Source organism: Cyprinus carpio, chromosome B3 (assembly GCF_018340385.1).
Source record: "Cyprinus carpio isolate SPL01 chromosome B3, ASM1834038v1, whole genome shotgun sequence".
NCBI lineage: Eukaryota > Metazoa > Chordata > Actinopteri > Cypriniformes > Cyprinidae > Cyprinus > Cyprinus carpio.
In genome coordinates, this window is record NC_056599.1 from 11,271,498 (window position 1) to 11,294,480 (window position 22,983).

Genomic DNA, 22,983 nt, shown 5'->3' on the forward strand with positions numbered 1-22,983 from the left:
TTTTTATTAATATGATTTTTATTTGGACTGGAAATTAAAAAAATAGAATAACTAATATAGAAATATTGCATCTAAACCATAATGTGATAATGGAACACAATAAAATTGAGCTTGTGTATAGTATTAAGGAATATTTTAAAATATTCCTTAATACGATAATCTTAGGAACATCTAAGTGTACTCATTTTGAGACACCTAAATGTTAAAAAAAGCGCTAAAATGTATAAACCTGGTACCACGTGACAACACCGTGTGGCACTTTATCCTCGTGAATAGATAAACTTTGTAAGGATGTGAAGTCCTTATCTGTTTTATATGACAGTAAAAGGGAGTGCATTATTAGCTGGTGGATTGTACTGCACTTTTGGGTCAGCTGTATTTGTGTGCGTGACTGTGACGCTTGAATGTTTATGAATGCAGATTACCTGCTTGAGGATTTGTTTATAGTGACTGAAACTCTCCCAGCTGAAAGGAGTAGTAGTACCAAATCTGTCATTTACATTGTTGATACCTCGAAAATCTTGACTAGTGTTTTAACTATTTACTTTAGTTTGCCATAATTTCTGTTCTTCTGATATTGTATGCTGTCCTTTTAGGCAGCCCTCTTTTATCAAATCTGAAGGGACAAACCTGGTAAAATTAAGATTAAATAATAATGACGCAGGGATATTTTTAAGGCATTGTTGTGTGATTTGGTACATGCATGCTTTTTAAGCTCTGTGACATGCATTATTGTTTTTCAGAGGCTCACTTAATCATGGCATTAAGGAGTGTGAGTCGCCTGTGTGTGAACAGTCTGAGATGTGTCCTCTTTACAGCTTTCAGAGCACAGAAAACTAATGCGGCTTCTCCATTGGATCAGAACAACAGCTTGTTTATATATGTCTCTACATGTATAATGATATTATGTACACTTATGCACCTTGTGCTATTCCAGACCTGTATATTGTTTGTTTGTTTTTTCAGTGGAAAAAGCATTTTTAAACCAACTGCCCTTTGTTCTCCACTAGTTTTTCATTGTGAGATTGTGTCTGAGATGGGAGAACTTGGTGTTTTGGGACACACTGTTAAAGGTACGCACAAAATATAAGTCCCATATCAGTTAGCAGTTGATATAGTGTAGGGCTGCATGGTTTATTGAAATAAAAACTAAATATGCGTTTTAATTCAGTTAATATGGCGTTCGGCCATCTAGTACTTAGTCAGGAAATGTGGAACTGATTTCTTGTTTAAAGTGTAACCATCAATACAGTACGTTTCTGTAACTCTGTTCCACTCATGAATACTTCCCTATCAAGGTTATGGCTGTGCTGGCACAAGTTACGTGGCGTACGGTCTCATCGCACATGAGGTGGAGCGAGTGGAGAGCATCTATCGCTCGGTGATGAGTGTGCAGTCCTCGCTGGTCATGCACCCCATCAATGCTTACAGAAGAAGCAGAAGGAGAAATAACTCAGACTTGGTAAAACTAAAAAAAAAAAAAAAAAAAAAAAAAAAAAACCCAAACATTCAGAAAATGTTTCTGTGCAAAAAATCTTAATGGTTTATATTGTTTATCTATTGATGTTGGGCTTAATTATTGTTCATAAGATTCACCCACTATTGTCTGTGTTGTGCAGCACGAGGAGAGCTTCTAGGCTGTTTCGGACTGACAGAACCAAACCACAGCAGTGACCCAGGCAGCATGGAGACCAGGGCCAAGTACAACCCATCCAGTCGCACCGTCACCCTCACCGGCTCCAAGACTTGGTAGGTTCAGCGTCGCTCTTATGTAATGCACAAGCTTTATGAGAACAGTAAAGAATAGCAAAGTTCACAAATGCATGGAACTGCACTGATTAATTCAAGAAATCACAATCCATTTGTACAAAATGAGACGGCTAAGTAACATCCTCTGGCATTTACAAACTGTCTCCACATGGTGGTGCCAGGGGCCTTTTTAAAGATCTGCATTCTCTTAATGGACAGTTGCTGCCACTGCACAGTGATGATGTATTTTTGTAGGCCATCCCTCAAGTTAGGATCACCCTGTTTCACTTGACAAACAGCCAGTAGGATTTTCCATTGGCTTTTGAATTATTGCAGAATATGGGCTCTGTAATCAATGAAAGTTTATGATTCTTAAATGATTTGTTCATCATGATAATCTTTTCAAATGAATACAGATATTACAAATTTTTGGAGCCTAAATATAAGTCAGAAGTAAAAAAACAAAACAAACAAAAACACTACAAACCAGACTACAGTCGAATGACTTCAGTATCACCGCTGTAAGCTTCGGACAACTCTTAAAGTTTAATGAAAACTATCCCTGAATTTTTTTTAGTTAAAATCGAGTTATAAACGCAGCAAGGTTGCAGACTAGTAGAAATCTTTTCAAGATAACTAAAAGCTTATACTTAAGCTCAATATATTTTCACATTTTACTCTACAACATAAAATAAATCTGTAACATCCCCTTGCAAAACCTGATTGTCTCATTAAGTGTCAAGCTCTACATGTCACTGAATATTGATTATTGTGTTCTTTTGTTGGTACCCGTGGTATCTATGCCCTGATCCTGGGCAGAGCCATCACTGGACTTCAGTCCTTCACGGTGGATGAATGAGCTGCTGTCACATCATGTCCACTGACTGCTGCTGCCTTTGACCCAAAGCCCATATAGTTCTGAATGCTTTTAAACTTTGCATTATTTACCATCACAACTGACTTGAAATTGGCAATACAATGTTCTCTGAATCTGGTAGCAGTGTTTTAATTAATGTGTGTAATTTTGAATGTCTGTACATTATGTAGTCTTTGTCAGAGATCTATTTTTGTATGCTCTAACTAGATCACAACACTCTGAATGAATGTTTGACTGCAGGTTTTTAAAGTAGATTTGTAAAGAAATTCACCAAGGATTGCACAGATGAAAAGTGCATGTTTTTGTACATTGATGTATTATAGAAAGATTTCAAAGAAGTGTTGAACAAAATAGTTTACTGCAGTTGAATAAAAGATGAAATATTATCGTGTTTTGCGCACTGGTTTTCATTACACAGATTGTACCGAGGGTCTCTAGGGTCTGTTATCTAATCCTAAATTTTATAATGGTGCTGTATCTTGCTATCTGTATCTATTTAGAGCAGCTCATTTGTACTAAGAAAGCCATAAAGAGAATTGGCAACAGATTAAATGAGTTTTCAATAACGAATGCTGTGGGAAAAAGCCTTAATCCTACAAAGCTCAAACCTTAGTTATTGAAACACAAATAATGCAGCTACCCAAACCACATTTGCCAGGGTTTAGAAGGAATGATAGTAAAAGACCTATAAGTAAACCATGTAATCCATCAAAAATTGATTTTACTTTACTTTAAATACATGTAAATACAAATCAAATTAGCATATTAATGTGCATTTGAACTTTTTTTTCCATTCTACTGTTAAAAAAAAAATGTTAACATTTTAGAATGTTTAAACAGTTCCTTCTTAAGTTAAAGTTTAAGTTAAATTAAACAAGCCTCTGTTACTATGCATGTATATACCATGAGTAACACACAAATCATATAAGTGTACCCCGTCTCTCATTAAGTTAATGTTTGATTGGTTTGGTTGTGTATCTAGTGCTCTGTGCTGTGCTGCAGGCCTTTATTGATGGCAGCTAGGGTTTGACTGGCTCCCTGTAGCTCCATACTCAGCTGACTGCTTCTCTCCAGCACCTCCGACAGCTCAGTGATGCTGGCCTCCATGCCCTGACTGTGCTGCTCATAATACTCAAACATCTGCTCCTTCACCTGCTGACACATCTCACTCACCTGCACAGACACACAGCAATAGTTCACTGAAAATCTGCTCCACCTCAGGCCATCCAAGGTGTAGAATTTGTTTCTTTATGAGACGAGATGTTCACAAGACATTAATTGATGGACTGGAGTGGTGTGGATTATTGTGATGTTTTTATCAGCTGTTTGGACTCTCAGTCTGACGGCACCCATTCACTGCAGAGGTTCCAATGGTGAACAAGTGATGTAATGCTACATTTCTCCAAATGTGTTCTAATGAAGAAACAAACTCATCTACATCTTGGATGGACTGAGGTTGAGCACATTTTCAGCAAATGTTCAATTTGGGAGAACTATTCCTTTAAATGTCTAAATGTACTGTGTTTGCATTCAAAATATATGAAAGTTTTATATGTTATTTTGCTTTAGGCCAGTTGTTGCTGAGCCAAGTTACATAATTATTAACAATCACTGACTTTCTCTGCATATATGCATCAAAAACATAAAGAATATGGTCTTAGCTCCCATGGAAACCATTTGGATGTTAAGTTCTTTCAGAAGCTTCCTATAAATATTTGTTAACCCCAAGACCATTCAAAGGATTGAGACCTTAGAAATGAGTATATGACTTGTTCAAAAAAATATTCATACCATAATGAATCTTCAGGCATACATCAGATTCCATAGAAAAAAATAAACTTTTAAAGTAATAAAAAATAATGAAATAAAGACTTTTTTTATTCTTTTTAAAATAGCAAATAAAAAAGATCATACAACAGTGAAAACTGTTGTAATATTACTGTTAATAATAATGATTAGAGGTCAAAATTTGCTGATATTTTGAGAAAGTTTGGCTTAACTAAATACCAAATCCTGTTTAAAAATATTTCATAATGTAAAATGTATCATGCATATAAATATATACTGCTCATGTAATACATATATAAAAAATACATAGGAGCATGAAATGAAAATGTGCATACACTGCATGAAAATAAAATGTTGCAAAATTATAATTTTATCACCTTTTTAAATATAAGTTTTATGATATACAGATATTCTGATATATCCATTATATTTGTACATGAAGAGTTTATTTGCAAAAATAGATAACTTTTTTTTTTAATTTTCAAAAATCAAGATTTTATTGTTATCAGTTTTTATTGTGATTTATTGTGTTAGTTAGCTAGTAGTTTTAGTGATTTTCTACCTAATCAAAATAACTCAACTGCGGTTTCATTGAGATTAAAATGTTTGAAAATTGTTAAAATCGGAGTTATCCGTTTTTGCAAATGAACTTCATATGTTGGTATTATTTCAGCCAACTGCACTGACTTCTTAAAAACACAACATCAGTCAAGTACTAATGTTTCTTCTGTCTTTATCTGTTTCTTTGCATCTGTTGTAGTGTTCAGTACCTTTTTAATGAGCTTTTCCTCAAAGCTGTTCATCACATGTTGGTCCATGGCTCGCCTCTCATTTATTCTCTCAATAAGATCCTGTGCTTTCTTTCCAACCTCATCTATTCGTGAACTTGTGGGAGTCAACACGGCAGCTTCTTCCATATCACTGTTGCCCGGCGAACCTCTAGTCGAGGTTTTTGAAACTCCGATGCCTGAGTCCTCACTGTTACAGGGTGAAAAAATAGGTAAAATGTCTGTAAACATAATTAACAATAGAAAGCAAGCAAGAACAAGTTTTCTGTTACTGACTCACCTATGTTGCTCATTGCTGTCATCCAGACTAACAAATGACAGAGTTTCACCTGTTGAGTTAAAACCGTCATCTGGCACCTGAATCGAAAAGGAAATTCACTTTAGCAGCAATACTAGACCATTATCAGATATTTGATCATTTTAGTCTAAAATCATATGTACCTTTGCTGATGAGTGCTGATGAGCAGCTTTGGGTGTTGACTGCAAGGCCATAGAGCCTGAATTTCCAAAGAAGTGCTGTGCCATAGCCTGAAAAACATAATATATGACACTTGTGTATACATTAACATGACAGATACAAGTACATGTACTCGTTAACATGATAATTAATCTGCGTCATCATTCAAAAACTAACGTCACAGTCATTATAACATAGCGCGGTGATTTCATGATTATACTTTGAGCTCCAAAGAATACAATGATACTATTATCGTACGTGTAATTCATATGGTACCTAAATAATGCATAATTTTACGACAAATAATATAAGTCAAACGCTTCGCGTTCATATTAGCATGTTAAATTCTTATATTGTAATTAGCTCGTTGCTTAGCAAATCTGAATGACTTAAACTCACTCTCTTTAACGAGTCACCGTCGAGTAATGTGTCTCTGGGGTTCTTCTAAACCGTAACAGTAACAAAGTAACAAATGAGTGGCAATATTGTTCACTTCTGTCGGAGTTGTTTACAGTTTACGCAAACCTACAGCGCACAGTGATGCACGTGACGTGCACGCGCGTGTGATTTTACAGAAAAACAACAGCTTTTCCTTCCTCCCAGTTTGCTAATTATACATTTTTTTTTTCATATCTAGATTTTCCATAATAACTTTTTTTTTTAAATAGTTATTTATTTATTTAGAGGAATTAAAAAAAAAAAAAAACGATTCTACGTGTGTATACACAGTCTATTTATGTCAAATAAGCCATGGTATTTTTGTGAGTGTTGTGTTATAAGACCAACAGAGTTTCCGATCCTCCATCAGTTTGCAATCGAACTACATGAGTTTTATATGGAGACCTGCCCTCGTAATTTGCACTACTGTCTCAGGTCAGCGTCTGAGGAGCAACCATTAATCCGTAAATGGAAATACATTCAGGCCTGGCCTCACTGGCTCGGAACATAATGGACTGTAATAATGAGATGAATGAGTGTCAGAGGACACAGATAATCTCTGCTGTTGCTGAGCCAGCTGGGACAACCAGGAGCAAAGTACAAACATTTGCACAATGATTAAAAAAAAAAAAAAAAATCCTATTGTTCAACTTTTCTGTAGATGAGTTTGTTTCTAGAATAGATTTGGAGATTTTAGCATTACATCACTTGCTCACCAGTGGAATGAGAGTCCAAACAGCTGATAAAACAATAATCCACAAGTGATCCACACCATTCCAGTCCATCAATGATCTCAAATCAGTTACGAAAATCTGTGTTTGTAAGAAATAAATCAAACCACTGGTGCCACCTTTAAAAAAAAAAGTCCTTTATTCATAATATTGCTTTCTCTTGTGAAAAAAGTTGTCTCGTCTGAATCAGGAGAGAAATATACAGTTTTTATTAACAAGCAAAAACAATCCAAAACAGAGCTCAACGAATATGTCAGTGGACTTTGATGTGAGGGGACAATGTTATAATGAGAGGAAGCATTATTATGGATTATGGACGTTCAGATGGACTGAACTGGACTGGTGTGGATTATTGGGATGTTTTTATCAGCTGTTCGGACTCTCATTCTGACGGCACCCATTCACTGCAGTCACTGAAGAAACAAACTCTTGAATGGCTTGAGGGTGAGTAAATTTTCAGCAAATTTTCAATTTTGGGTGAACTATAACTTTAATGTTGGTTAATAAAAATATAATTGTTCATTGTTTGTTAATATTAGTTCAGTGCTTTAACTAATGTTAACAGATACAGTTTTTGCTTTTAATATTGTAGAAATTAAATGCTTTAGAAGTATTATTGTTATTTCATGTTAACTTTCACATCATTTCATGTTTTCACATTTATTGTTATTTCATTCATGTTTTGCATGTTTTATGAGTGTATTATTATCACATAATTTCCAGGACACTGACTTCTAGCAGGAACACACACACACAAAAAAAAAAAAAAAAAAAATTGGTGGACAAATGTTCAAAGTCAAACCAGGTGCCAGATTTCATTTAAAAGCTCATCCAAAAATAGAAAACAGTGAGGGACACAGAGGAGAACAGGATGTTGTGAAAGCATGATGTCAATCCACTGATGATTAGAGAGGCAGTATCTGATATAAACCCATGTGCTGACACATTATCACAGAAATATCATATTCATCAGCACTAAATATCATGACTGCTCAGGTTTTATTCAACTCAAAACAGGCACAACTCCTGAGAAGAAAACATAGCAGAGTCTGTCCCAGCCAGGACTGTAGTCAAAACTCCAAGATATGCGTTAATGCTATCAAAAATAAAAATGAGAAATTATAAGTAAATAGAAATTTTCTCAAACCTCCCCAAGTGAAATGTGTGACAACTTGCCCCGGAGTCAAGAACCACCACACACATTGTCACATACAAGTCTACATAAAAAAAATAAATAAATAAATAAAAACCGGTTGCAGTGCATGCAATAACATATTTTGTTGATCTGTGAGAGCTGTATAAAATTACCAGCCTTGAGATTTTTCTTTCCTGAGACTGATATTTATATTTGCTCATAAAAATATCTAATATCTAATATCTAAACTAAATTGCGTATTTTTGCTCAGTTTGAATAAAATTGAGGGTTTTCCTCCCTAAAGTATGAGCTCCATACTCCCATATGAGCCATTAAAACATAATGTATCAAATATGATACTCCAAAAAATTAAATATATATTTTTTCTTTAATTTCCCATAAGCACTCTTGCGCAATTATTCTTATGATTCTTATTGCAGGGGTCAAGAGGAAATACACAGAGGAAATAAAAGGTATTTCATGTAGTCCAATCCTACAACTAACACGGGCGGCTCATGTTCTTCTCTCGAGCTATGCTGATTTTGAAGAGGGCCATTATGAAATCAACAAATCCTGCACAAGCTCAAATGGTTATGTAAGAGGAATACTGCTTAGCTGTAGCTTAAAATTAATTTGACAATATCCTGACAGAACTTTCATCTTTCAAAGAGTTTTCCGATTCCCCCTCATCCTGAATTTAGTCTAAAAGAGGGCACACTTTACTTCATGTTACTCAGTGGCAATGCAATTTGAAAATACTCAACATAAAAAGAGTGCTTTGAAAGCTCTTAATTAAGCGTGACACAAAAAAAAACAAAAAAAAAAAACAGTCTCTAATCTTCATTGTCTTTTTAGTCCAGACTTTTTACAACCAAAAACTACACCAAGCCTAATAAGCATCCAAATAAAAGTCCAACTAAAAGTTTCATGAAGAACAAAACTCAGACAGGAGATCCTAGACCCTTCAGACAGTTTTATGGTGAAATGTGGTTTTGTTAACTGTAAAAAAAAAATGTACATAATATTTTGTTTGCTTCAGATATGTATTGTAAACATTCATGCCAAGTTTTCAGGTCAACTATGTCCTTAAACAATTGACTATCATCCTGTAAATCTGCAGAACAATAATAGTAGCCTACACCTAATCTCACACAAGCGTCGCTCTATCAATATGAAATGCTATTTAAGCTTCAGTATGAAAGTCATGCTAGTATTCATGTTCTCGGTGTGTCTTACTTACTCTACTGGGTCTTTGCGAACAGTAAAGTTGGAAATGTTCTCCAAAATAAAACTGGTTAGTAGTCAAATGGAGTATTTTCATCTGCTAAATAAATCGCTAGTAAACAGAAGTCTGGTTCGCCTGAAGTGGTAACCATAGCAACGGAACTTGACCAAAGCAACGTACTACTATTTATCACTTTTTATAGTTATTCATGAACTAAATAAAAAATATTTTTATATTGTAGCGTCGCCAAAAAAAAAAAAAAAAAAAAAAAATGTACTTACGAAAAATCTTGAGAAAAATCTCGTTTCTGTTTTGGAACAGCTTTGTGAAAAGCGCTGATCATGTCACGCACAATGATTTATTTTCACCCAAAACAAAGCCAAGATTAGTCTCATGAACTGGAATTAACATGTGTCAATGAGAAAACAGGTCTTTTCGGAGGGATCACCAGGTTCGCGGAATCCCCGACTTAATTAAGCGAATTAAAGGACTTGGGACGCGGCCAACGGCGGCATTATCAACTTCTTGGAGGCGGGGTCAAAGGAAACCATCTACCTCTGTCCAGTGATACAAACCGGGCGGAAAATGGGCGCACATGGAAATTTACCCCGGGCTGATTGATAACGTTAACCGAGAGTCACCCGACAGTGCGAGCTTTAGCACCACGGACAGCGGCGCTCAGACGCGCATGCGCAACACGCTTCTGCGACGACTCCTGGACTTGAATGAAGACGAAGTACAGGCTCTCAGTACACTCTCAAAACCGAAAATCTACAGGGATTGAAGAATAAACTGATGAACTAAAACGCAACTTCAACGACGACAAGTTTTAATATTTAAATTAAACTCTTCAGGAATAAAAATAACAATATATATGCACTTTTTTTTTTTTTTTTTAATCTGTTCAAATTATCTCACTTTTCCAGATTAGTATAAAGCGAGGAGGTTTTAATCAGAAATCAACGCAACTTTCAGCGGCGACAAGTTCGTGAAAGAGACGTCAAACATAATCACTCTTTCTGGACGAAATCAAGGCTGGTAATGAATTCTCTTAACGTAACGAGTTTGAACTTCACGGATAAGACTGGACATGCTTTTCAATACTCCTTTCCAAACGAGGACCCGATGTTCAAAGACTACAAGCCAGTGACCCGCGACCTCATCCCCTTGCCAAAGGGGGTTTTGTACCTGTTAATGGCCGCGCTGGTGATTGTCGCGGTCGCCTATGCCATCGTGGGACATCTGATCAAAGACCTCGCTAACGATGTAGTAGGTACGATATCTCAAAGACCCACAGTAACTTGTGGTTATAACCTGTTAGCTGTTCCACTTTATTTTGTACAACGGTAAAGCTTGGGAAAATACCATGGTAGTCTAAAGTGCCATGGTATTACCCTTCTGTACTATGGGACTGCCATACTACATTTAAGGGAGATATCTTTACCATGTTTGGCTGCATAGCATTTAAACAATTTTGTTAAAGGTAAGACTTTTTTAAGTCTCTTGAAAGTTATCTGATCAAAAATTAGTTAGAATAGTAATATTGTTTAATTTTATTATATATATATATATATATATATATATATATATATATATATATATATATTAATATATATATATATATATTATATATATTTTAATGAATGTATTTGAATACTTTTTTTTCAAATGTGATCAAAGCTGAACTTTTCAGCATCATTACTCCAGTCTTCAGTGTCACACTATCATCCAAAAATCATCCCAATAAACATATCTGCTGCTCAAGAAACATTTCTTACCACGAATGTTGAAATCAGTTAATATTTTTGAGGAAGCAGTTTTTCTTTTACGATTATTTTATGAAGACAAAGTTTAAAAAAACAACATTTATTTGAAATAGAAATCTTTTGTAACATTATAAACGTCTTTGCTGTCACCTTTGATCAATTTAATGCATCCCTGCTAAATAAAGGTATTCATTTCTTGGTAGTGGAAAAAGGGGGTGTAACTTCCACTGAAGTGTAAAGTCAATGGCTACAACTGGTCATTTGGTTGTGAAGAAACACCTAAAAATGTCAGGATAACAGGTTTCGGGATACTGGTTTCAGCACAAATCAGTTTTGTCTTAGATCTTGGTTAGGTTATAGAAAAAATGATGTGAATAAACAATTTGTGCATCAACTGTACTTTAATAAGAAAACCTCTCGAAAAAAAAAGTTTGTTGTAATGTCTAAGTACTTGGACAATTTTCACTCAAGAACTTTTAATAGAGTTAAATTAACACAGTACTGTTTGTCAACTCAATTATAGGTTCTCAGTATTTTACACCCCTGATGAAAGTCTTTATTTATCATAAAATAGCACTTTAATTTAACTTCCTTATCTCTCATTATAGACTGTGTACTAGGCCCTAACGAAGACGATGCAGAAAAAGATGACATATCAAGCATCAGACCCACCCGTCTGCCCGCGGCTCTGTCTCTGTCCCATGCCAACGCCTTCCACGTGTGGGACCAGGACGATGTGGTGATCCCCTTACCATCAGACGACAGCCCCCAGATGAGCCCCCTGCTGCTGGCTGCCATCCCCTACATCCCCTCCTTCTTCCCCACATCCAACGACAGCCCCTCAGTGCCCAACAGTCCTGGGCCGACATCTACTATCCCACGGGACGTCTGAGAAAAAACGGAAGGTAAGAAGGTGAAGCTTGGCCACCTTATATGATTCTTTACTGACAGTGTATAATGGGCCAAGACCAAATAAAACATACACGGTGCACCAGAAAAAGACTTTGTGCATGTTCTCTTCATGCAGATGTGACTTTGCAAAACAGATTTTACTGTGCTAACTGATATTATGACTCCGAAAACATGACAACACGGTTTATCCAATATATACATACATACATATACACAGTTAACCATTCGCATTCCCTGGGGATCAAACCTATAACCATGGTATCACTAGAACTTCATTGGAAGCCTCTTCTGTTTTATTTTACTTTTCCGAAGTTTTTGGACTCTGAAAGGTCACTTGGAAATACATACTGTAGGATGGACTGCTTGAGTCATATTACTTTTTCCTGTTGTGTAAGACGATTTATGGAAGCTCTGTTATGAGCACTGTTGAACATCACTACAACTCATCCCCAAAAGGAGGATTAATTTGAAAGAACTTGAGCTCAGAATGACTCTGCATTATATATTCAGTTGGTATTAATGACATAACAACTCAAGTCTAGACTCTCCATGCCAGTGCAAATAAACCCAAAATTCCTCCTCGGTGTCGGATGGTCTCAAAGGAGCGTATCTTTACGGGAGCAAGTCTCTTGGAAATCAGAGATGAGCGGGGTGAAGGATAAAAAGGGATATTTGGACAAGGCCCAAAGCAGCATAAACTCAGCAAATGTCCTTGAAAGGGTCGGAAAGCTTGTTGGATGATTGATAATGTTTGATTCATCTGAATTTAAATGCTGGATCTAGATGTCAAGCTCACATGCAATCTCTGGATTCATCACAGTAAAATACACTAAAATCTTTGAATATTTTTGTTCGTTTGGATTTTGGAGACCACATAAGGGTTGTTCACACAGGACACATTCTTGCATTGTTTCAACCATTTTGGAGTTTGGCATTGGCATGGTAACTTGCTTTTTTCCCCCTGCACCTTACGTTATGAGCATCCTGTTTTTAAAATACTAACTAATAACAATGTTGAAAATGAAAAACTTTTAAAGCCAAAATTGACACTTTATTGAGAATAAATTGACAATTTATTACATATTGCTGGACTTTTTTGTGCACAAATCAGGGCATGTTATTAAACAGCACATAAACCTGTTCTAACTTCGAAATGGTTTAAAATGGTAATGCAATGTTTTTTTTTTTTACAACTTAAGAAAAAGGGCTGTGTATGAAAATGTAAACACCCATAATGCAATGGATTCAATCAGACTATCCACGAGCAGGGATACAAAAATGCAAAATATGATTTGTGGTTTTATATTACTGACAATATAGTAATGCAAAGCTGATTTAAAATAGGTGAACTTACCCTGTAAAACAACAAGGGCCAACATTCAGTTACCATGAAGTTTCTAGTTTGTAAAGCTTGATTAGCTGGTTCAGGTGTGTTTAATTAACACCTCCTGCTTTAAATGTATGCATTTACCAGAAACTTTTATCCAAAGCAACTTACATTGCAGTAGAGGAATATGTTGCTAGCCAATAAGTTAACATTTTAGACTTTATTTTAGCAATCTTGCACTATGATATGGATATTTTCACCAAATATCCCATTTTTTTGTCACATGATGAATGTCCCTGTAGTGCAACACAAGAACGGGTGCTGTGTGAACGTCCCCATTTACTTATAATGCAATATTTTGCTAAACCAGGCTGATTTGTTTGTTTTTTACAGTCCCTATTGATTGACAAGCTAATGCTGTAAATAAAGAACTTTGTTAACCCTTAAGTTGTACTTGGAAAAGTAATTTCGATAACTATGTATAAACAAGTTTATAGTATCTCCATAAATAAGAGTGAAAATATAAATACCGCAAAACAGGTAAATACTGCCGTCTTTCGTATAACAGTGAATTTCTGATGTTAAAATGAGACGTCCATACAGGTCATAAGTGAAGCAGCAGCAGCTAACACAAGGCTGTTCTCAGACAGGTTATTTCTAAAGGATAGGGGATTACATTGACTCGACCATTTAAGATGTTACGACATTTAAGCAAGTAAACAAGATGTAATCCTTCACTGTCACAGAGGATTCCCTCGACCTCTCCTCCCCCAAAGGGCAATTGGCAGGCCAGCAGATTTACCATTCGCCACTGACGGCCCTCTTAAAACAGGATTGTGTTCAAATCATCTAAATTGTATAAACTTCATCAACATGCTTCTGTCCCAGATTCAGAGCCTGACAATCCACCTCGCATTCTCTCTACATGTGCTTTTATGTAATCTTATGTGTGCCAACAACACAAGATGCTGGGAAATGATGAGATTACAAAGACTGATCAAAAAACATTGATAATCATAAGAAACGTTCTTGAGCAGCACATCAGCATATGAGAATGATTTCTGAAGAATCATGTGACACTGAAGACTGGAGAAATGATGCTGAAAATTCAGATTTGATCACAAAAGTCAATTATATATTAAAATATAATATGCAAAATTAAAGTTATTTTAGATAATATTTAACAATATTACTGATTTTACTGTATTTTTGATCAAATAAATGCAGCCTCGTCAAACATGAGAGACATTAAAAAAGTTGACCCCAAAAATTGAGCGGTAGTGTACATTTACGTAATTTTTAAGTTGTAGATGCAGAGACACGAAAAGATGACAGAAGCAGCTTTAACTCACTTCCAACCATGAGTTTTGCTGAAAGAAATGGAATCAGTGCCACTAATCTTATTTAGTTTGTTCATGAAACTTGACTACAGCGTACAAGTGTCCCCTAGAGATACAAACATACTGCTTTACATTTACGTCAGTTTCAGCGAAAACAGAATCAATGCCGCCAGGAAATATTTTACTTAGAAAAGACAGAGAACATCTAAAAGGAGAGAAAAAAGATGTGGACTGATGGCAGACACAATCATAATTTTTGTTACATCTCTTTTCCTTTAAAAAACTTACTAATGAACATACCATTTTCAAAGGTTCTAGATGTGTTAATTGTTGTTAATTTAATATATCAACAAAGGTAATAAAGAAAAGTTTTGAAAACAAGCTGTTTTGTTAGGAAGAAATATCTTTGAAGTCTTTAAATAATGTGAAAGTGGGGGGCTTTGAATAAAAGTTTGTGAACCTCATGGTGGCATTGCATTGTGTAGCCCCGCCCACAGGACACAGTGAAATCTCATTGGTCCCTGCTCCCCATAGCGACACATTAAACATCTTTCAGCATGGGCTAAAAAATTACTTGTGGCAGTAATAAAGCTGGATAAGAAGCTGCACATTGCACCCGGTGGTCAAACACAGAAACAATGAAATCAAATAGATTCTCCCGTTTAACCAAGAGGGAGATTTACTCTGCCTGAACAAAGCTGAGCCCTCTTCACTGGATTTACACAAATGACTCAAGACCCTTATCCAGACCTCTCAAGAGCTGCATTTACTACAGTACACACCCACAATGAAGATCAGTGCACACTGTAAAAATTACTAAACTAATATATATATATATTTATTAGTGGAGTACATTTTAAGAAATTCTATTTCAGTCTAATTAAAATTTCCACATTTAATTAAACGTTACTCGTTTAAATTTTTTGGTAATTATTTGTGAAATTTAGCAATTTGAAAAAGAAAATTGTTTTAAAGTAACTAACACAAAATGTTTATAAATGTACTGAAATATGAAAATGCAGCCGTGGAAAATGTCCAGCAAAGGACCCTGGTTTAACTGCATGCCCTTACAGTAAATGAACTGTGGCTTCATAATAAACAACCATTGAGTAAGTCATACTGGAGATTTGAAACACTTTTAATTTAATATTTCTACAGCTAGAGGACTTTAATAGTTTCCATTGCATTCTGGGCTATGAGAACAAACTGGGTGGCTGTTCTTTTACAGAGCTGTCATGGAAAAGGGCAGTGGAAAATGACAATAAATCAATTAAAATGATAAATATATATGAAAAATATATATTTATATTTTTTTTTTTTTTTGTCGTTGAGCATAAACGTGGAGCAGAAACCAAAGACTTAACCTACATAAAAACAGAAGTGGAGCTTTGAGTGGAGGCCAATAGGGATTTCTTTATCAGGCGGTGATGTAATAAGGTCAATGTCACGCTCCTCATGCAAAGACGTGACTCTTTTCCTCTGCTTTGACGTCAGCCTGTTCAACACAGCCCTCGTAAGTAATGCCGAGCAGCAAAGTGTAGTTCAGGGTGTGTTCTGGCTTAAATAAACAATAAAAATGCAGCTGAGTCGTGAGAGTACAACTGAATCCATTTGCTGAGCTGTATGATAGTCATTTAAGAATCCAGTCGACATATTGGGCTGTCGTACACCATCTGGAGGTTCACTTTGTGGCCCACGAGCTCTCGGATGTTGTTGATTCCATATTTGATCATGGTAGGTCTGAAGATGGGTGAAAATAAAAGAGAAACAATCAACCAACTCTGAGATTTTGTGTAAGATATTTTATATGTGCGTGTCAATGTACCTTTCCAAGGACAGACCCCATGCGATGACTGACACCCCCTCGGGCAATCCCATGGGCAGCAGCATTTCAGGCCTGAAGACCCCAGAATTACCCACCTCCACCCACTTCTTCAGACCTGAGAGAGAATGAGCGAGATGGATGATTTATGATGGTTCAGACAGTTAGCTTTCTTCTCAAAGAGTGCACAGAAAAGCTTTTTCAGCAGCCTTTGTAAGTATTGCAGAGTACTGGTGCATTCAACTGCTGACGAAAAGATCATATTTACGAGTTCAACGTACATTAATGCCACCACAAAGTTTTAATTATGAATGGGAAACATTACTTTTTATAAGCCATTTTTTTTAGAGTTAGAAACCAAAAAACAAACAACCAGCTACAAGTTGAAACAAAACATTACAAACTTTGATTTGAATCAGAAAATATTTTGGTTATTTAAATGTTGACTGATTGTCTAGAACTGCAAAGCTACAAAGAAATTCTGTATTGAACATGTTAAAGTTTTATATCGCTTCTGCAAATAATTTCTGTCATTTCACAGAGCCTTACAAACTACCAGAGGGAAAAAAATATATAAAAAAGGCAAATAAATCTGATAAAAATTTTAATTTCTCAAATTTTCATGCAGTTCTTTAAAGAAGCCATTTCACTCAGATATACACCACAATGTAAAAGAAAAAAAATATTTATTTCCTTTTCATGTCGACTTCAATATTAATGCTTTCACTACTTAATCGAATAGTTTTGCTTCTTAAATAAGGTTATTGCATTACTATCTCTTTTTGAATAATTTGTCTTATTAGTTATTCTATACCAACAAAACCACAAGCTGTAAAAGACTTCATATATTAGTGCCGTCAAACAATTAATCACGATTAATTGCATTCACAATAAAAGTTTTTGTTTACATAATATATGTGTGTATTTTGTAGGTTTATTAGGTATATATATGCATGTATGTATTTAAGAAAAATTGTGTTATGTTTATATATTAAATATATTAATAAATAATATAAATTATATGAATAAACATATATGCATGAAAATACATGTAAATATTAAAATATATATATATTGTATGTGTGTGTATATTTATATATAGATAATAAATATTTCCAGTATGCACATATATTATGTAAACAAAACCTTTTATTTGGGATGCGATTAATCACGATTAATCGTTTGACAATACTAGTCTTACCTTTAGCAATAAAAACATAGCACAAAACATACACGTATGACTTCGTATGGAGACTTTTACCTTCATGATAGCTGAACACTTCCATGCTTGGCTCGGTGTAGGGGTTGTACGCAGGCTTGAAGCGCAATTTAGTGATTCCTGAAAGAAAACATTTCAAAAGCATGGTCAGTGAACTCTGGGATGTCTAAAAGTCAGACAGCGAGCAATTTACCAGGTTTATTAATAAATCAATGAACATTCAGGATTCTTCCTTCACTGTAAATGGATAATTATACAAATAATGATGAATCTCACACACACTCATGTATCTTATTATTAAAAAGCAAGGAGTGTAGTACCTAGTTTGGTAAAGAACTGGTGCAGGATGCCCATGAGGTTTCCCAGCGTAAGGCCGTAGTCGGCCACCACTCCCTCGATCTGGTGGAACTCCGCCAGGTGAGTAGCGTCCAGAGTTTCATTACGGAAAACTCTATCGATGGAGAAGTACTTCACAGGTGTGAACTTCTCCTGAAAGATTATACCACAGAGAAGAGTGAGATCTGAACTAAAGAGAGGTGAGACTAGCATGAGTCTGTGTGTGTGTGTGTTCACCTGCTGTGCGAGTTTATAAAGCATGCGAGCGCTGACCGCTGTGGTGTGTGTTCGCAGGAGGTTCTTCTGGGCTTCTTCAATCTTCCAGTCATATTTGTACTTAAAATTGATTTGAGATGTTAAAATTACATTGATCTATAAATATAAAGTACTGTTCAGAAGATTTTTGCTTTAAACCAAGGCTGCATTTATTTCATCAAAAATACAATATGGACAGTAGTATTATGAAATATTATTACAATTTAAAAGAACTGTTTTCTATATTTAATAATTTATTCCTGCGATGTAAAGCTGAATTTTGAGCATCATATCTCCAGTCTTCAGTGTCACATGATCCTTCAGAAAACATTCGAATATGATGATTTGATGCTCAAGAAAACATTTATTATTATCATCAATGTTGAAAACGGTTGCACTGCTTAATATTTTTTGTGGAAACTTATGGATTTCATTTTTTTTTTTTTCAGGATTTCTGATGAATAGAAAGTTCAAAAGAACAGTATTTATTTGAGATAGAAATAGTTTATAACAATTGTCTTTACTGTCACTTTTAATAATTTTATTGCAACCTTGCAGAATAATTAAACAAAAAAAAAAACAAAAAAATAGCATAAGTAGAATATAACGTGGATCATCTTACCCCTGTGATCCGTAACCTCCTTCAGAATGAACCTGCTTCACTCTCTCCAAATAGTCCTGAGGAAACTCGTGAGCAAGGGCTGGGTCTGTGAAATACACAAAATATTATTTGAACAATACGCTTTGAATGTATGTGGCACGAACTCCTGCAGAATGAGTGAAAGCACAGAGGTGAATATTCCTCACCCGAGATGAAGAAGGTGTCGTGCTGGTCTCTAGCCGGGTGCTGCTGGGGCTGGAACAGAGAATCGAAGTTCCAGAAGGAGCTCTCGATGAAGTTATTGGTGGGCATTTCTGTGAATCTGTGAATGAGAGACCTAATACTCAGGAATATGATTGGAGAGTAACGTTCTAAGATTAAAACATTATTATGGAGTAAAATGTTTTGTATGAAGGTAATGAACAGTATGATATGTTCACATTAATATTTGTATTAATTACACAAATAATTTATATTTGTATTTATTCATATTTATTCGAAAATAAATAAGACAAAATATTTGATTTTAGACACAATATTGTACAATTTTCTGTTTCTGGTTTATTTTATCAATGAAAAGTTTCAAAAGAAACCACAGCAGACCCGTTTTGCATCTTTGAGCAACACAACACGGTTCTTCTTGCTGAATGAATCCGAGATTCGAACGAATCACTTTAATGAATGATTCAATAGCCGAATGAATCATCCGTTTGAACAAATCGTTCAAATGAGCGACTCAAATCATTGACAGTGATTGCCGCCACCTACTGGATGTTTCAGATTCATTTAAAGTACCTTTTCATTTAAAAATAAAAAATGCAAAAATCTAATATTTATTAAAAAAAAAAAACAATTCATTTAAAATTTTAAATTTTTATTACAAAATGTATTTATTCATAAAACAAAAATAACAAATCTCACAGGCATCACAGCATTAGTAAACTGCGTTCAAGCCACCTCTGAGCAGTCTGTGAAAATACATCTAAATGCCATTTCAGACGCAGCTTCAGCGCCAGGATGGATTTTGTTGATACTGATTTCATTTGATCTGAATTTACTGCTTAAATTTGAGAACTTGACAAAAAAAAGGTGATGTGTACATCTAATAAGGTTAAAAAAGTTACACAGGTAAAATAGGTAAACATAATAATGCTTCATAATGGATCGTTTTTGTGCTGGTATCTTTTTTCTGGTTTAGGCCTTTCATGGACAGCTGACTCCCCAAGCTTTTAGTATTCATATTCTATGCGATGGTTAGTTTACTGTAGTGACAGAGAATAACTTCCACACACTTGGCACAATATTGTGTAATTATAATTATCGACAAACTGTTTAGGTTAAGGACACACTTTAAAATTTTTCATTCAGGTTTTTTACTGCTCCACAAAAACACTGACCAAGCATGTGTGAAATAATTTTGTCCAAAATATTATGTCCGCACAATAAATCTGCTAACTGGTGGTGTATCAGCTGAGGCAGAAGAGTGTTATGCAAAGGTAAAGGACTGACCCCATCTCCAGGAAGATCTGCCTGAACTGCGTCCGGACCTTCATGAGCGGGTGCAGGTGACCGCAGTCTGCAGCGACACCCATCGCCTCGAAATTATACGGCTTGAACTTCTTCTCCTTCCAGCTTCCACTGAGAGAAACAAGTGACAAAAGACTTGTGAAGCGTTTCATTCAACCCAACTGAAAACACAAGCCATGCAACTTACAAATGCACACAGAATTTCAATTGTTCCATTTTTTAATTGTTAATAACTTCAAAAAAGTCGGAAGTAGTAGGAAAGTCTTGTGTTTCAGAACTGCATCTTTGCAACATGATGTTGTGTAGTGCATTTAGATCCTCTTAACAATTTTTACAGCCTTTGAGAAACTGCTTAGTTCACCTGGCGATCATCTCTGGAGTGAGTTCTGTCTCTTGTTTGGTGATGGTGGTACTGAAGCTGCTGCCTTTAGTGATCCAGTATGACTTAACCGTCCTGAAATTAAACATTCATACATTAACAAATTAGGAATACATTATATAGTTTTCCCATTTAAAAAAATAAAAAACTGCAATGAGATTGTTATTGAGCTGTAGCGCCTCCTACTGCTCATGTAGAATTAAAATGAACAACAAGTTAAAGCCAAAAACTCAACACTCTCTTACACTTCTGATAGCAGCTTGCGTTTCTTGAGTTCATTCTTCTCTTTGTCCTCTAGTTTTGCCGACAGTCCCTTCTGCACCAGCTGTAGTTTGTCCCTTACAGTATCCTCAATAGTTTCCACCTGAAACACACACACACACACACACACTACATTAATAACACATTCACTGGCAGATTCAGGCTTAATTCATTATGTGTCCAGCATGTAACTCACAGTTTTAAAGACTCTTGGTCCTCCCTCATGAGCTTTATCCAGACGGATCCATTTGTTGGACATGGCTTTGCTGAAACCAACCTTCCCGCTCGGCATTTTCTAAAAGAATCAGAAGGTACATGAGACATCAGATGCAAAACACACACACACACACACACACACACACACATATATATACAAACAATTAAAAACAAGGGAATATTTCGCATAATATTTGCATACTTCCATGATATGTGTGTCCAATTGTACTTTACAAATTTACAAATATACTTTAATAACAACTTTTGAATAACATTGTTTTTCCACAGTAAAAAATGGCTTTTTGCATTGTAAGCCACTGTTTAAATATGAGAAAGTTAAAATTAACTTGGTAGAAAATACTTTCTGTTTTCATGAGATTCATCCTAGCGGCACTCATTATAGTCAAACCACATGTTTTCTCCTGTAGTATAGACTATAGACGACTCTTTCATCTCTCACCATGAGTTCATTCTGCGGCAGACCCTCGTCTGGGATGGCGTTGAACACCCGGGCTTCATGACTGCCCTGCTCCGCGATCTCACGGCCCTCTCCTGTCAGCTCCCAGCGTTTGGAGGACTTCTGCTCCGCAGAGATCACCTGAGAACAGGGTTCAAACAGGTCATTACAAAGCAGCATATATACTGATACTCATAACCTCAGAGAAATTAACAAACAACGGTCAAGAAAAACAGGAATGTTCTTGCCACAGATAGATAGATAGATAGATAGATAGAGGGATAGACAGACAGACAGAGGGATAGACAGACAGATAGACAGACAGACGGATAGACAGACAGACAGACAGATAGACAGACAGACAGACAGACAGACAGACGGACAGACAGACAGACAGACAGACAGACAGACAGACAGATAGATAGATAGATAGATAGATAGATAGATAGATAGATAGAGAGTCACACAAACAGACTAATATATAGACAGACAGACACAGATATCATGACTATGTTTCGCTTATATCAGCAGGTATTTTGACAGGTCTGTAAGATGATTTCAGTGGTGAACACAGATCACGGGGGTCGGATGGGTCTGGTTGGTTTGCGCCTCTGTTGCATCAGTCGGAGCGTGCTCACCTCTCCCAGCGCCTGCAGGCTCTTCACCGCGCCGACGATCAGCTGATGATCCACCCCGAGATCCGCCGCCACATCCTGGCTATCGATGCCGCCGTCCACCTTCTCCAGCAGCCGTAAGAGTGCTTCCAAAAGCCCGGTGTCAGCCATGCTGGAGTCGCCTTGCGCTCGGATGGGGAAACGGACATGACGTCACGTCAGCCGTAAGCACCGTAACAAAAACGCAGCCAATTATTTTACCGTAAACCATGAAGAGCGGCTCTGTATTTATTATTAAACTTCATTATTTATTATGTTGCCGGAGTTTTCAATAAGTGGTCCGCAAACATTTATTACAAATATTCTGAACATTTACAGTGGCTGTGTATTACTAACGTTACACCATTAAACATAAAATATTTATATATACATTATTACTGTAATTATTATTATTACCGGCGTTTGCAATTGTGGCGTCCACAAACATTTATTAGAAAAAAAAAAAGAAAAGAAAAACTGAGTATTTAGAGCGGCTCTCTATTTATTACAATTTTTAATTTTTAATCAATAGCCAGTTTCACAATCTTTTGTTATTTGTAAAAATCTGTATATTTAGATCGGATCTATATTTATCATTACACCTTCAAACATAAAATATTTGCATTATTATTACCAGCGTTTTCAATCGCGTTCACATTTATATAAAAACTTTTTACATCTTAAAAAAAAAAAAAAAAAAAGATTTCATTACATTTTGAATACC

General features: G+C 35.8%; 2 protein-coding genes across 4 annotated transcripts; both read right to left on the minus strand.

Annotated features, from left to right (window-relative positions):
* Positions 1-3,384: 3,384 nt before the first annotated feature.
* On the minus strand, positions 3,385-11,834 carry LOC109066383 (synaptonemal complex central element protein 2-like). Of its 3 annotated transcripts, none has more exons than XM_042719658.1 (5): positions 11,627-11,834; positions 5,644-5,730; positions 5,483-5,559; positions 5,185-5,392; positions 3,385-3,799 (listed from the first exon to the last, which is right to left on the minus strand). In XM_042719658.1, the coding sequence occupies exons 1-5, from the start codon at positions 11,750-11,752 to the stop codon at positions 3,605-3,607; spliced, it is 693 nt and encodes a 230-aa protein (XP_042575592.1). In that variant the 5' UTR covers positions 11,753-11,834; the 3' UTR covers positions 3,385-3,604. The 3 variants fall into 3 exon arrangements, with proteins under 3 accessions (XP_042575592.1, XP_018938955.1, XP_018938956.1); XM_019083410.2 differs by lacking the exon at positions 11,627-11,834 and adding an exon at positions 9,204-9,355 and having other exon boundaries at positions 3,387-3,799; XM_019083411.2 differs by lacking the exon at positions 11,627-11,834 and adding an exon at positions 6,059-6,223 and having other exon boundaries at positions 3,390-3,799.
* Positions 11,835-15,926: 4,092 nt separating this feature from the next.
* On the minus strand, positions 15,927-22,439 carry LOC122136481 (phenylalanine--tRNA ligase alpha subunit-like). Its single transcript, XM_042719660.1, has 13 exons — positions 22,245-22,439; positions 21,610-21,747; positions 21,130-21,228; positions 20,918-21,036; positions 20,655-20,747; positions 20,276-20,404; positions 18,973-19,088; positions 18,788-18,872; positions 18,148-18,247; positions 17,895-18,063; positions 17,617-17,694; positions 16,359-16,473; positions 15,927-16,273 (listed from the first exon to the last, which is right to left on the minus strand). Exons 1-13 carry the CDS (start codon positions 22,389-22,391, stop codon positions 16,168-16,170), a joined length of 1,494 nt encoding a protein of 497 aa, XP_042575594.1. The 5' UTR covers positions 22,392-22,439; the 3' UTR covers positions 15,927-16,167.
* Between the last annotated feature and the right edge of the window lie 544 nt (positions 22,440-22,983).

Coding starts and splice junctions, on each gene's coding strand:
- LOC109066383 (XM_042719658.1), bottom strand. CDS start 11,752: ATGGCAGCCAGCAGCAGGGGGCTCATCTGGGGGCTGTCGTCTGATGGT. Junction 5,731..11,626: donor ACAGAGCCGCGGGCAGACGG/GTGGGTCTGATG, acceptor TATGTTTTTCAG/GCTATGGCACAGCACTTCTT. Junction 5,560..5,643: donor ATCAGCACTCATCAGCAAAG/GTACATATGATT, acceptor TTTTCGATTCAG/GTGCCAGATGACGGTTTTAA.
- LOC122136481 (XM_042719660.1), bottom strand. CDS start 22,391: ATGGCTGACACCGGGCTTTTGGAAGCACTCTTACGGCTGCTGGAGAAG. Junction 21,229..21,609: donor TGCCGCAGAATGAACTCATG/GTGAGAGATGAA, acceptor TGATTCTTTTAG/AAAATGCCGAGCGGGAAGGT. Junction 18,873..18,972: donor CGACACCTTCTTCATCTCGG/GTGAGGAATATT, acceptor TGTATTTCACAG/ACCCAGCCCTTGCTCACGAG.